At 38.1% G+C, this 14070-nt stretch overlaps 2 protein-coding genes across 2 annotated transcripts; both read left to right on the top strand.

Moving 5' to 3' along the window:
* Window positions 1–2120, top strand: LOC309701969 (GTPase IMAP family member 7-like). The gene is made up of 2 exons (XM_082526322.1): window positions 1–90; window positions 828–2120. Exons 1-2 carry the CDS (start codon window positions 84–86, stop codon window positions 1775–1777), a joined length of 957 nt encoding a protein of 318 aa, XP_082382448.1. The 5' UTR covers window positions 1–83; the 3' UTR covers window positions 1778–2120.
* Window positions 2121–10159: 8039 nt separating this feature from the next.
* On the top strand, window positions 10160–13646 carry LOC309701967 (GTPase IMAP family member 7-like). Its single transcript, XM_082526321.1, has 2 exons — window positions 10160–10335; window positions 12114–13646. The coding sequence occupies exons 1-2, from the start codon at window positions 10329–10331 to the stop codon at window positions 13088–13090; spliced, it is 984 nt and encodes a 327-aa protein (XP_082382447.1). The 5' UTR covers window positions 10160–10328; the 3' UTR covers window positions 13091–13646.
* The last annotated feature ends 424 nt before the right edge of the window (window positions 13647–14070 follow it).

Raw genomic sequence — 14070 nt, forward strand, 5'->3', positions numbered from 1 at the left:
AACAAAACGAAAGGTGCAGTCACAAAGTCTTTGGGTTGTGAGTAATCGTGTGTCTCTGACCTGGTTTTGTTTCTTTCAGAAAGATGGACGGTAAGTTATTATCATTTATTCTGTATTAATAGTCAGCACAGGACACTTAACTCCATCTAAGAATAAAATGTTTGTTTTCATTGTCAAGATTATTTACTGCACTGAATACCTAAACAAAATTTTTAAAGTAAAAAATATTAAGTAAATAGTATAGTATGTAAAAATAGTGTTTAAAAAATATTTTTTACAGCAGCTTTATAAACAGGATAAGTTTGTTGTTTCTATTGCATCTAAATGCTATTTATCCTTTTGTATATATTATTTTATTACATTCTATTGCATATAGTATTTTATTTTATTTTATTCTATTCTGTACAGTTGTGTACAGTATATTGTTCTTATTGTATTCCAGTGTTCTCTAATTTTTGCTATATAACTTTGCACTGTCCACTTTCTGCTGTGACAAACAAATTTCCCACCTATGGGACTAATAAGGGTTATCTTATCTTATCTTAAATCAGCATCTAGCTGAACAACCTAGTTTAAACTGCACAATGGTCTGTGGAATTAAACTCTTTTCTACTTTTACATATTTACTTGTAAGCCAAAGCTGACTGATTTGTAAAGAATATGCAATTTTACTTACACTTAAAAAAAAAGCAGACTGGACATTCATTTTTTTAATTGTAGTGTCATTAAGGTTTAAGTGATATTTTACTACTTCTATACTATTTCTTGCACCTTTTTAGACAGAACAATAGATAAATAACTGACACTGAATCATTACTGTTTTATAGAGTCAGCAAGAAGGATTGTGGTCCTGGGAAAAACTGGAGCTGGAAAGAGCAGTATTGCCAACACCCTGTGTGGAGAGGCTGTGTTTGAAGTAAATCATACCCCGATATCTGGAACAAAGGAATGTCAGGCAAAGTTCATGTCAGTCGGTGGAAGAATGGTACTCTTTATTGACACTCCTGGATTTATTGACACAGACAGGTCTGAGGAGGACATGAAGTCTGAAATAGTGAAGTGTATCACAGAATGTGCTCCTGGTCCTCATGTGTTTCTCATTGTGCTTAAAGTGGAGAAATACACAAAGCAAGAAAAGGCTGTAATAGACAAAATTAATCAATATTTCTCAGATGAAGCGCTTAGATTTACTATAATAATCTTTACTCATGGTGACCAGCTTCCTGAGGAAATGAAGATCGAAGAGTTTGTGAATGAAAGTGAAGCTCTGGGCGATCTGATCAAGAAGTGTGGTGGCTGCTGCCACGTCATTGATAACAAATACTGGAAGAACAACCAGGGAGATGAATACAGGAGCAACCAGTATCAGGTGGCAGAATTACTCAAAACCATTGACAAGATTATTGAGGCAAACAAAGGAGGCTACTTCACCAATGAGATGCTGCAAGAAGTGAAGAGAGATATTCAACAAGAGGAAGGTCGCATCAAACAGTCAACTCCAGACTTAACAGAAGAGGAAACTGCAGCAAAGGCAAAACAATCTGTGTCTAAAAATCTGTTGTCAAAAGCTGCAGGAGTTACAGTAGGAGCTCTACTGGGTGCACTCCTTGGTGGAGCGTTAATGAAAGGAGGAGGAAGTCTAGGTTTAGCAGTAGGAGCAGCATTCGGAACAGCAGCAGGAGTAGCTGCAGCAGAAGGAATGATGGCAGACGCAGCAACAGCATCTGGCTCATCTGTCACAGTTCCGACTGGGTCTGCAGAGCCAGCAGCTGAGTAGCATCAAGGTTTGAAACAGGTGATAGAGCTGACATACAAACTATAGCACTAAACCACATTTTTTGAATGTATGAAAGGGTTAGAAATTAAATGTCAGATTTTTTCAGTCCTCTGTTAAGCTCTCAATAAAGTACCTTTAAAATCCAGGATCAGCGTATATTGCTAGATAACTGGGCAAAACTACTCACATTCACCTTTACAAGCTGCCATCAGAGCGTCATTATTAAATTTATAGAATGGGAAGTTTTGGAATCTTTTTGTTCATCGTGATTGGATTTCTGTATTTGCACAGCATAAAGTTTCTTACTTAAGAGTTTTTGTTGAAGACTTAGTGTTAACAAATAAATGAATATATATATTAATTAATATATATAAATTAATATATGTAAGCATGTGAGTTTTTCCCTGTCCATATGCTATTAAAAGCCTTTATGTTGTAGACTTTCAATTACTCCAGGTAAAAAAAAATAAATCTCTGGATATAATATTAATAGATCTATAACTTTCAAATAACTTTTGCTTTTGTTTTGTGATGTTTTCTTTGTTACAAATGATGTTCAATTATAAAACACCTAATTTTTTCACATGTAACCAAGTGTCTTCACTTGACAATATTCATCTTTTGGCTGGATGACTTCATGTTAATGATGAGCAGTAAATAACTTTTACTTTCAGTTACTTTCATTTTGATTAAACAATTCAGCTAAACTTGTTGAACCTCCTCAGCAGGTTCAGCCAAACATGTTTAAGAGGCAGTGCCAACTTAAACAGTAACTTTCATTTTTACTTAAATTGGCTTCCACTGACTTCACTTCAGCTGAACCTGCTGATGAAGTTTAACAAGTTCAATTAGAACTGCCACAGCCATTTTCAAATCAGAACAGTAATGGAAACTGCTGGGATGAGTGGACAGACCACTTTAAGTTGTTCTATTCTTTAAAAAAAAGATTTGATCTTAAATAAACTTTATTATAACATCAGTGTTAATGCTTTTAAGTGTTGCTCATGTTGCCAGACTCCTATCAAAGTTCACTTATTCAAAACAACGAAACAAGTTAGACATTGTCAGGTTATTTTATGAGAGAAGATGATCCAAACTCAAGAAATAACTTTCTCTTTTCTTTATTCAAGCAGTCAAAGGTTCAAGTTAAAAAATGGCTGCCGTGTCTTTTTGCTACCTCTTAGATCAAGATGGACAAAGAGCACCACACCCAGGCAGTAAATGCTTTTTATTATATGTAATAAACAGGACACTAAGGTGATTGGGCAAAAGTTGGAGGGAAGTTCTCCTTATATCACTGAGATCCAGTACTTCGGCTCATGTTTCTCCTGCCATTCTCTGGCCACTTCTTATGTGTAGATGCTAGCCTTGTAGTCAAGACCGCCCAAACTGAGACCAAGACAAGACCAAGACCAGAGGACAGACAGATGCTCCACTTGACTGTCGCGTCTCTCACCCTCTCTGTTTTTCACATAATGATATTATCCTATATCCTCGCGTGTGATTGGCCACAATATGGAGGGATTGGAGCATAGCTGAGCCACTGTGTGAGAGCTGAGCAGTGAAAGGAAATTAAGTGAGGGTTGAAATGACTGAAAGATTAATAGGCTCTGTTTTGAGTTTTGTTCAAAAAAGAATGACTTCATATAGGGAAAAAATAAATATCACATATGCAGGACACCTTAAACTAGTTTTTTTTTAATTAAGCAGCAAGGCAGAACAAAGTCGGGGCTGTATCAAGACACAGGGACTAAACCCCAATTCAACCAAACCCAGAACTGATCCGGAATTAAAACAGGACTACAACAGTTCAATATCAGGACTAGGACTTAACCAAGACAGAACCAGAATCAAAACTAGATGATAGTAGCACTAAAACATCCTGACAACAAAATTGTAAAACCATATCCCAGATTGCAATTCCAGTTTCCAACAATGGCTAGTACTTCAGCTACTTAGTTTTAATATTACTCTTATTTCTCTTTCTGGGTCGCAAAATAAACTTTTAACATATTTTCAGGCGAGAATGTAGCTGTGTAAACTTCAAATAACTTAAATATGTTGTTTTGCCTTTTTCAGTGTTCTATTTGTTCGTGAGTAAATTGGTTTGGCTGAGATTAAAGTTTTTATCTTAGATTAGATTAGATTAGATTAAATAAAACTTTATTAATCCCTCGGGAGGGTTCCTCCGGGGTTTTCACACAGCTGAATAAACGTCAAACAGAAAACTGATTAAACAGAAGTGTGAGATGGTCGAGAATCTACACCAGCGTCCAGTTATATTTTAGACAGCAAGGAACAGACGGCAGAGGTGACATAATTCTGAAGGCTAGACCGTCCAATTTCACAGTCGCTCATTTCCGGTCTACCTGGCTTTCGGACGACCCGGCCCACTTAGGTCGCGAAGGTGGACGCAGCCTCTGAATTTGGACACCCCCGGCCTGTTTCCGGCCGGACAATAATAACAGTGACATTTAACTTATTTTATCAAGTAAACACTGTAAAATTCAAATGTTTTGTATGTATATATATACCCGCCCCCCAATAGCCCTTTTGAATGTCTCCCTAATTCTGAGGTCTCAAGGTTGGCAAGTATGTGCCAGGCTTTGGCCCACATCAGTCTAAAATTGTATGTAACCATGAATAACGTGTTGCCATGTCCACCAGGAGAGACTGGACAGTATAGATGTAAAACAAATATGCCAGCAGTTTATCTCAGTTAACGAGAGGAGCAGGCATGTGTTTGGCTCCTTCACATAGTGGACATTGAGTTGTTGTGTGGGGCACCTGTAGTCCATGTCTGTTGCTGTAACAGTAGTTCATGTTTAGAATAAAAAATCCCAGCTCACTGATTTGACAAGGGCAATAGTGCCTAAAATGCTGCTGAGAGATCTTTTACTTTGTGGTAATCTGTGGTAAAGAGAAACTTGTAAATAACTCATGAAAGAATAAAGTTACGTTGAAACCAAGCACACAATTGTTTTTCTTGTGACATTACCAATGAGTTTGATGTGTCACATGGTCCTCTTCCTATTGAAAAAACAAAAGTTGTATCCAAGATGGCCGACTTCTAAATGGCCACCATGGTCACCACCCATCTTGAGGAGTTTGCCCCCTCACATATACTAATGTGCCACAAACAGGACTTTAATATCACCAACATATATATATATATATATATATATATATATATATATAAGATAAGATAAGAGATAAGATAAGATAACTCTTTATTGTCATTGCACAGTCATACATAGTACAGTAGTACAATGAAATTGGAGAAACTGTCCTACGTCGGCACTACATATAACACAACACGACACGATATGACACATCACAACGTAACAAACAACACAACACAGTATATTAACTTAGTATAAAAAAGAAGAATAAGTGTATGTGTATTGCACACTGTTATTATTGCACATTAATTATTATTGCACCTTGTTATAAATATAAATATTATTGTTATCGTTTTAAACATTGTTACCTCCCCCTAAAAAGTCCAGGGAGGTATCCAGTCAGGTCAGCTATTTACATTGATCAGGGCTATTGCCCTGTTGTAAAAGCTGTCCTTGAGTCTATTTGTTCGGGACCGAGATAGAAGCCACTGACATAAAGACAAGAAAGCTCCTTACCATGCATGGAGGGTTTCACCCCAAATCCAGCACCCTGAGGCTGTACGCTAAGCGGAAGGAAGGGGGCCGGGGACTGGTGAGTGTCAGCACCACAGTCCAGGATGAGACAACGAACATCCAAGAATACATTGGGAAGATGGCCCCAACTGACCGAGTGCTCAGTGAATACCTCAGGCAGCAGAAACCCAAGAAAGAGGAGGGAGACGAGGAACCATCATGGAAGGACAGGCCCCTGCACGGTATGTACCACCGGCAGATAGAGGAGGTGGCTGATATCCAGAAATCCTACCAGTGGCTGGACAAAGCTGGACTGAAAGACAGCAGAGAAGCACGAATCATGGCAGCACAAGAACAAGCTCTGAGCACAAGATCCATAGAGGCTGGGGTCTATCACACCAGGCAAGACCCCAGGTGCAGGCTGTGTAAAGATGCCCCAGAGACAATCCAGCACATAACAGCAGGGTGCAAGATGCTAGCAGGCAAGGCATACATGGAACGCCATAACCAAGTGGCCGGCATAGTGTACAGGAACATCTGTGCCGAGTATAACCTGGAAGTCCCGAGGTCAAAATGGGAGATGCCCCCAAGGGTGGTGGAGAATGACCGAGCTAAGATCCTGTGGGACTTCCAGATACAGACGGACAAAATGGTGGTGGCTAACCAACCGGACATAGTGGTGGTAGACAAACAGAAGAAGACGGCCGTAGTGATCGATGTAGCGGTTCCGAATGACAGCAATATCAGGAAGAAGGAACACGAGAAGCTGGAGAAATACCAAGGGCTCAGAGAAGAGCTCGAGAGGATGTGGAGGGTGAAGGTAATGGTGGTCCCCGTGGTAATCGGAGCACTAGGTGCGGTGACTCCCAAGCTAGGCGAGTGGCTCCAGCAGATCCCGGGAACAACATCGGAGATCTCTGTCCAGAAGAGCGCAGTCCTGGGAACAGCTAAGATACTGCGCAGGACCCTCAAGCTCCCAGGCCTCTGGTAGAGGACCCGAGCTTGAAGGATAAACCGCCCGCAGGGGCGTGCTGGGTGTTTTTTTTATATATTAGGGGTGCAACGATATTCGTATCGATATTGAACCGTTCGATACAGTGCTTTCGGTTCGGTACGCATATGTATCGAATAATACAACATTTGTAATTTATTTTATCAACTTTCCTTCTGACGATGCTGTCTGTGTTGAGCGCTCAGTGAATCTGCGTTCGACTACTCCGCCTAGGCTGCACTGTCGAGCGCAGATCCACTGAGTGCTCAACACAGACAGCATAGTCAGAAGGAAGAGCGCAGGGCAAGCTAGCAAGACAGAAGTTAAGCTCTCCAGATCTGGCGTTTGGAATTATTTTGGTTTTCATGTGATGTATGACCCTGAAGATAAGCGAGTCATGGACTAAAGTAAAACAGTATGTTGGATGTGCCGTGCAATGCTCAATTACATGGGTGGGAGCTAGTGTGTTAGCGCAGTTAGCTCGTTAACGTGTTGGCCGTCTAGCCCCATGCACGGGGCGATCGGCGGTAGCTCGTTAACGGAGATTTGCCGTGTTGTGGCGTTAAGGTCATTTCAACGAGATTAACCTGAAATCACAAGTGGGAACACAACGAATATGACTGCACATTTACGCCGACATCATCCTAGTGCAAAGACAAAAACAACAAGCATGCTACTAACTTTAGCCGAGTCATTTAGACAGCTGTTAGCACATGATTCTCCTTATGCTGCTGAGAATATAGCCCAGAAGAAGCGGATAGTAGAGCTTTTATTTTGGAAAGAGACATTTCTCTGTAATAAACTCTCTTTTCCAAAGATGAGTGATTCCTCAATCAGATACAGGGCTTGCAATATCGCTAGCCTGACGTCCTGGGGCTAGCGATTTTTTTCAGTCGGGCTACCAAAATCTATCTCTTCCCTGCCCGTCGGGCTATTGTAGGAAGAAAAATATATGTCAATGCTTTTGCATTCTTTTAGAAATGTAGCTGGGTAATTATGTCATTGGCATCGGTGAGCCACTGTCAATATGTGACATATTGAAATCGCGTTTGAATTTGCGCTTGTTTTTTTGCTTTCACTTTGCAATCACGCGAACTGTGTATAGAGAGCGACAGCACTGATCTGTGAGTGATGAAAATTTGTGCACCAATTCCTCTGACATCGTCTTATTAATCGTTAGCTTACTATGCAAACATGACAAGTGAAATCTCCCGCAGCAAGCTTAAACATGTGAGAGGTTGATCGCGCAGAGAATCGCTGAGCTTATGTGAGTGCATGTGTAAAAGCAGCAGGATATATATTTCATTTCTTCTGAGCCAAATAAGACAGGTCAGGGTGAAGAAGTGACAGCCAAAGAAAAGCTTACCACAAAACGGAGAAGTTATGACAAATCAGACTATAAGGCAAAAAGAAAGTGCAGCTTCATGGTTTCATGGACAAAAGAATTTCTGTGGCTGCAATATGACGAGCTAAATAACTAGGGCTGCACATAAGTGGTCCGCAGGTGCGCATTCGCTGTCAAAATAAAAAACGCGCACAAGGGTTAGGGTTAAATTTAAAAACTGTACTTTTGAGTTAAAATATATATTTATAATTTTAATAAATGACAAATTAAAAAGGCATGAACATTTTTTTTGTATCGAAAAAATATCGAACCGTGACACCAAAGTATCGAACCGAACCGAACCGTGAATTTTGTGTATCGTTGCACCCCTAATATATATATATATATATATATATATACATATACATATACATATACATATATACATACAAATACATACACACATATATATATATATATATATATATACATATATATATATATACACATATATATATATACACATATACATATATATATATATATATATATATATATATATACACATATATACACATATACATATATATATATATATATATATATACATAAAACAATCTAATGAGCAGATACACATTAAAAATATCTCTCTATTTCTTAACAGGTACATACACAGACATATCTTCAGACATATCTTCATATAATGATTGTAGGCAGTGTTGGGGAGTAACGGAATACATGTACCGCCGTTACGTAAAGCAGTGGCTAATGCCATATTTGGAGAGGCCAAATCAAAAATTTATTTGATTTCATTGAGTTGATCCAACCCATGCAAATCACATTAGACCAACAAAAGTACTTAATACTAATAGGGGGACATTTATTAACGTGGAAATCCTTTCCATGATTATTTTAGGTTTGTTTAAAGAGGGGTTTTTTTTTCGAATGTTCAACAAACTCAGAGTCTGGTTAACATAATTTAATGGATTTAGAACATCACTCCATCCATCCTTTAACGTTTGTCCTTATAGGTGTCGCAGGGCAGCAGGAGTCTATTCAAGCTGTCATCAGGCGAGAGGTGGTGCACACCCTGGACAGGTTGCCAGTCTATTTACAGACAACATTTCACTCTCACATTCACATCTATGGGTAATTTAGAATCATTAACCTAACCCCACATATTGTGTGTACCCAGAGAGGCACACAGTGCGAAATTGCTAACTCCACACAGAAAGATCCTGACCAGTTGATGGATTTGCAGGAGCTTCTTGCTTTTGTGGCAACAGTGCTAACACCCATCGAGCTGTCACTCCAGACATAAAGTAGTATGACAGCTACAAGGTTTGATACTGAATTTTCTTAATGTTTTTGTCCTTGATAGGTTAAGCCACAATAAATAGCAATAGCATATACATGGTGTCTTTAAGCTTTTCGTCCTCTTATAACTCCAGTGATTTTCCTGCGGTTTGCAATCTTGTGTGATCTTGTGAATTTAGCAAGGCAGGTAACCAACGACTCTCACTAGATTGTATCACGTCATCTCAACAAGAATAAATGTAGCAATTTTTAAGTTGTTGAATTTCATGCAGATTGTACATGATTTAATTACGTTAACCATAGAAATATAAAATATTTTTCTTCAAAATTACATGTTAGTCTTGTAAATGTAAAAAACCCCCAATTTCACTCTTTTGAGGCCATGATTAATAGTTTCACCAAAATTTAGCTTCTAGCTCATATTTAGACCACAGGTTTGGTTTCTGATTGTAAGACTTGGAGTGGGTGTAAAAATTGACTTAGTTATTAGAGCTTCTACATGTTTTCAGCCCTAAATATTTTATATTTTTATGAATTTATCAAAAAAAGAAATTAGATGTGATGCACTGATTGATTGTTTAATAATGGCAGTTATGTATTAATGGCGAAGCTTTACAGTAAACCTTCACAGGCATTACAGTAAACTGTCAAGAGGGAATGACTGCATCACTCTCGCATTTTTCAAACTGAACTTCATTAAAAATACCTTCTTTGTTTGAAACTTGTTTAACTAGAATGAGGAACAGAAACATTTCACCCCTCCCTTATTCAACCTCTGAATTGTTCTATTTTTCAAGGCACTGAGAGGATTTACTGACACTATGTCACAGTTCAGTGTGCAATCACAGTTATTGAAGTATCTCCATGAGACTATATTTTTTCCATTAATCGCCTTTTTTAAATAAATAGTTTTGATGTTATATGCAGCTTTTGATTTTCAGCCCTATTACCACTTACACAAGAAACAAAACGGTCCACATTTCATATATCAGTACTCGTCATTACAGTTTAATGTGATGACCAGTTCTGATACATAAATTATCAACAGTTATACAGTGACATGTTGTGGGTTTGCATGGATTTACAGCAAAACATATCTTCTGGGTGTACTGCAGCCTGCAGCATGAGGTGTTGCTCATTGTTTTGTGTAGTTACAATGTCAGTTAACAAGTTCGACCAGTGACAAACGAAAGCAAAGCCAAAGTGGAGCAAGAGAGCAGGTGAAAAACACACGGCAAGGACATCGTGAGGTCCCGGTGACGACTGTGATTTCTTTTTAACAACATGGACGGTCAGTCAAGCTTACTTTATATCAAATACAATTAAAGGGAACACATATGTGTTTAAAGGAAATGTTTTGTTTTGACAAACACAATTATTAGCTTCTGATTAATTGGAAAAAACTAAATGAATCAATTAATTGCTCCAAATATTAGAGAGGGGCAGCCTTGCCATCAGGATCACCAGGATATTTCTGAAGTGGTCTGAAGGTCGTTTTGGCCTGCTGTGAACAGTCGGTGTGATGTGATATAGAAACCACATATGTGTACTTTCTCATTTTCTGTTCAGCCTCCATGATGCACAAGGGTGCATGACAAATACCCAGTAACTTATGGCATTTATGGTAACACACATTATGCTTATAATTGTGCTAATTGTGCAGTTATGGTTACAGGTTCTCTCCTCGTTTCTACACTTTATTGTAATTATATATAATCTGATGGTAATAAAATTGTTGTGAATTCTTTTGGTCACACTTAAGCCTGAATCTGACATTGTGGCAGCCCTAAACAGCAGGTATAATTCATCTTCAGAATCAGCAAACTGGTGATTTGGAGTAGCTAATCTGACAAAGCTGTGATAGGAAATTTACCAAACCGTCAAGTTTGTTTAATGGACTCAGACATGACCTGGAACCCCTGACCTTAAAGTACTCAAAATAGAAGAGGCAACAAAATTTCTTCCATCTCTTCAGTTTTTGATCTTGGGGTCTTTTCAGCATAGTGTGGCTTCTGTAACAGCAGTTTCACAGCCCGTAAAGTGGAGTTTGAAGCTAATATGGCTGAAGAACGGAGAAAACAAAGGGTGACTTGTGACCCTGATCTGTGTGTTTACATTAAAAAGCTTTAGAAAAATAAATGTCTTGTTATTACACTCAGATTAAATTGTTATCATTTCAGGAACACAGCAAACACAGTTTTCACCGTAACTTATTACTGCTTGTTACTATGGCAATAACTCATTACTGTTTAGTGATGGACCTACACAAATTCAGCTGCATGCACTTTGACCATATGTGACACAGACACAGACACTCTGCAAATCAACTGTTAACACCATCAATCGCAAAATACAGACATAATGTTTTGTCAGTCAGGCATTTCCAGTTCAATCCTCGAACTGATGTACTTGTCTGTACTTGAATGTTACTGGATGTGATGTCATACATCTGAGGTTCTCAGTTGTTGAAGCCTGTTGCTATTGTAACAATTTTGTACTACATTTAACTTACACACGCATGACCTATGTTCATTAGTTTGTTCTTATTGCACCCTCCTGCTTCAGTATGTCTTACAGTTGCAGTTGACCCCACTCCTCATCAGTAATATTCAGTATTGATCTTGGTCTCTAATTTCAAATCCCATCTTAAAACACATCTCTTTAAACTAACAAACTGATCATTATCTGTCTGTCACACAAATTTCCCATTGTCTTATTTTACATGATGCAAAGTGATTTGAAAAGTGCCTGAAATAAAATGCATTACTATTACTATTGGTTTTTATTATTATTATTATTAGTGGCAGCAGTAGAAGCATTAGTATTACTATTAGTAGTAATTTGATTTACACATACAAAATTAATACATTTCCCATCATCTCATCACTCATTTCAGATGAGCACACATCCTCTAAATATCCATTTAACAGGCAATTTCATAGAAAATACATTTACTTAAGCAAAAACATAAAATAAAACATAACCAGCAAATTCAGCAGCAAACCAACAAGACATTTTGAAATTGACTTCTACATCTCTTCATTTACACAAGTGTTTCTTGTCTTCTAGCACTGACTTCAAAGAGGATTGTTCTACTCGGAAAAACTGGGGCTGGGAAAAGCAGCCTGGCCAACACCATACTGGGAGAGAATGTCTTCAACGTATGCCATTCACCCGTTTCTGAAATTAGTCTGCCCCGTTTAGTAATTAGGTCTGTAAATGGAAATAACATCAGTTTTATTGACACTCGTAGTATTTTTGACACAGGCATGTCTGAGCAATTACTCAGGGATGAGATAGTGAGGTGCATGACAGAGTGCGCTCCCGGACCTCATGCTTTTCTCATCGTCCTCAAAGTGGAGAAATTTACACAGCAGGAGCAAGATGTAATCAAAAAAATATGTCAAGATTTCTCTGAAGATGCTATGAAATACGCTGCTGTTGTCTTCACTCATGGCGACCAGCTCCCAGAGGGAACGAGAATCGAGGAATTCATCAGTCATAACAAAGAGCTCAGCAGTCTGGTGGAGAAGTGTGGAGGCAGATGCCATGTTGTTGATAATAAATACTGGAAAGACAACAAAGAAGATGACTACAGGAGCAATCGGTTCCAAGTAGCAGAGATACTCAGGACAATAGACAAGATAAGTGAGGCAAACAATGGAAGCTGCTACACCAATAAGATGCTACAGAAGATAGAAAGTGAACTACAGAAAGAGGAAGAGCTTATTAGACAGTCATCAGCAAACATGTCGGTTGAACAGATTGCAATTGAAGCTAAAAAGGGTGTGATGAACAAGCTGCTGATTATATTTGCAGGTACAGCAACAGGCGTATTGGTTGGAGCCTTTCTTGGTGTGGCAAAGATGGTCACATCAGCTTTTTTGAATCTGCAGGAGCACACAGATGCAACAGTATCACTGGCTGCTATACAGAAAGGGTTAGAGGGAGGTCGGTTAGGATATGCTGCAGCTGAACAATCAGAAAGTGCATCGGAAGCCTTTCAGAAAGCTGCTAAAGCTGTCCTGGAACACACTGTTAAATAATGGTTAGGATCATGACAACGACAGAGAGTGGACAGCAAAGAGAGCAGAGAAAGGAGTGTTGTTTTCTTATGACTTGTGTAATTACGTTATAAGTAGAGATAGTGGCAGTAGAGGAACTGTTTAGGTATTTAGTCAAGGAAAAGTAGCATTTGCTAAACACTTACACTACTTTGTTCCAGTTAAATATTAGCAAGTACAGGTACTTTTCAAGAATAATTTTCTTTATACAATTGGTTATAGATGCTGATGCATTTTGTTTTTACAATCTATCAAAGTACATCAATAAACACAGATGTAAAACAATATATTTGTAAAACATTATATTTGTTGGTATTCACTTCTTAATCATTTCTGTCAGCTGTAAGCAGAATAATAAATTACTATGAATTTGAAAAAATATTTTAAGCAACTTATAAATAAACACACATTTTAAGACCTTCAGGAGTGAACTTGTGTAAATGCTTTGATTTAAACTTGATTATGTCATACTACAATTCAATGAAACAGGTACATATTAAATGGAAATGTATATATCTGAATTTATTTCTTTTCTTTTCTTCCAGCAATAAAAAAAAACTATTGATGAATCTCTGTAGTTTCTTAGGGTGAACAATATTATATCGACCTGGGAGCTGGTTATAATATACCGTGATTTGGTATTTATAGTATTTGCTATGCTTTAGCCTTCAAAATTTATTACATTGTCTCTCCTAAAGATTGGTATGATTTTTAAATAACTCCTTTTACAAGCTTTTAAGACAGACGGTCCAACTTTCCATTATTATTATGAGAAACCCCAGTATACTAGAAAGAGATGCATATGGTAAGGACACAATTAATACCGGTTTTTCATTATAAAGCCTGTAAACACAAATTTCCTTCTTTCTTTCATTTCTTTCAAATCACAGTCACAGTATCATCTATTAAAAGACGCAGACACCACCCCCTTAATCCTTTCTTCTATCCCAAACCTGTGTGCC

Source organism: Aulonocara stuartgranti (genome assembly GCF_965226115.1).
Source record: "Aulonocara stuartgranti genome assembly, chromosome: 3".
In the NCBI taxonomy this organism is placed as follows: Eukaryota; Metazoa; Chordata; class Actinopteri; order Cichliformes; family Cichlidae; genus Aulonocara; species Aulonocara stuartgranti.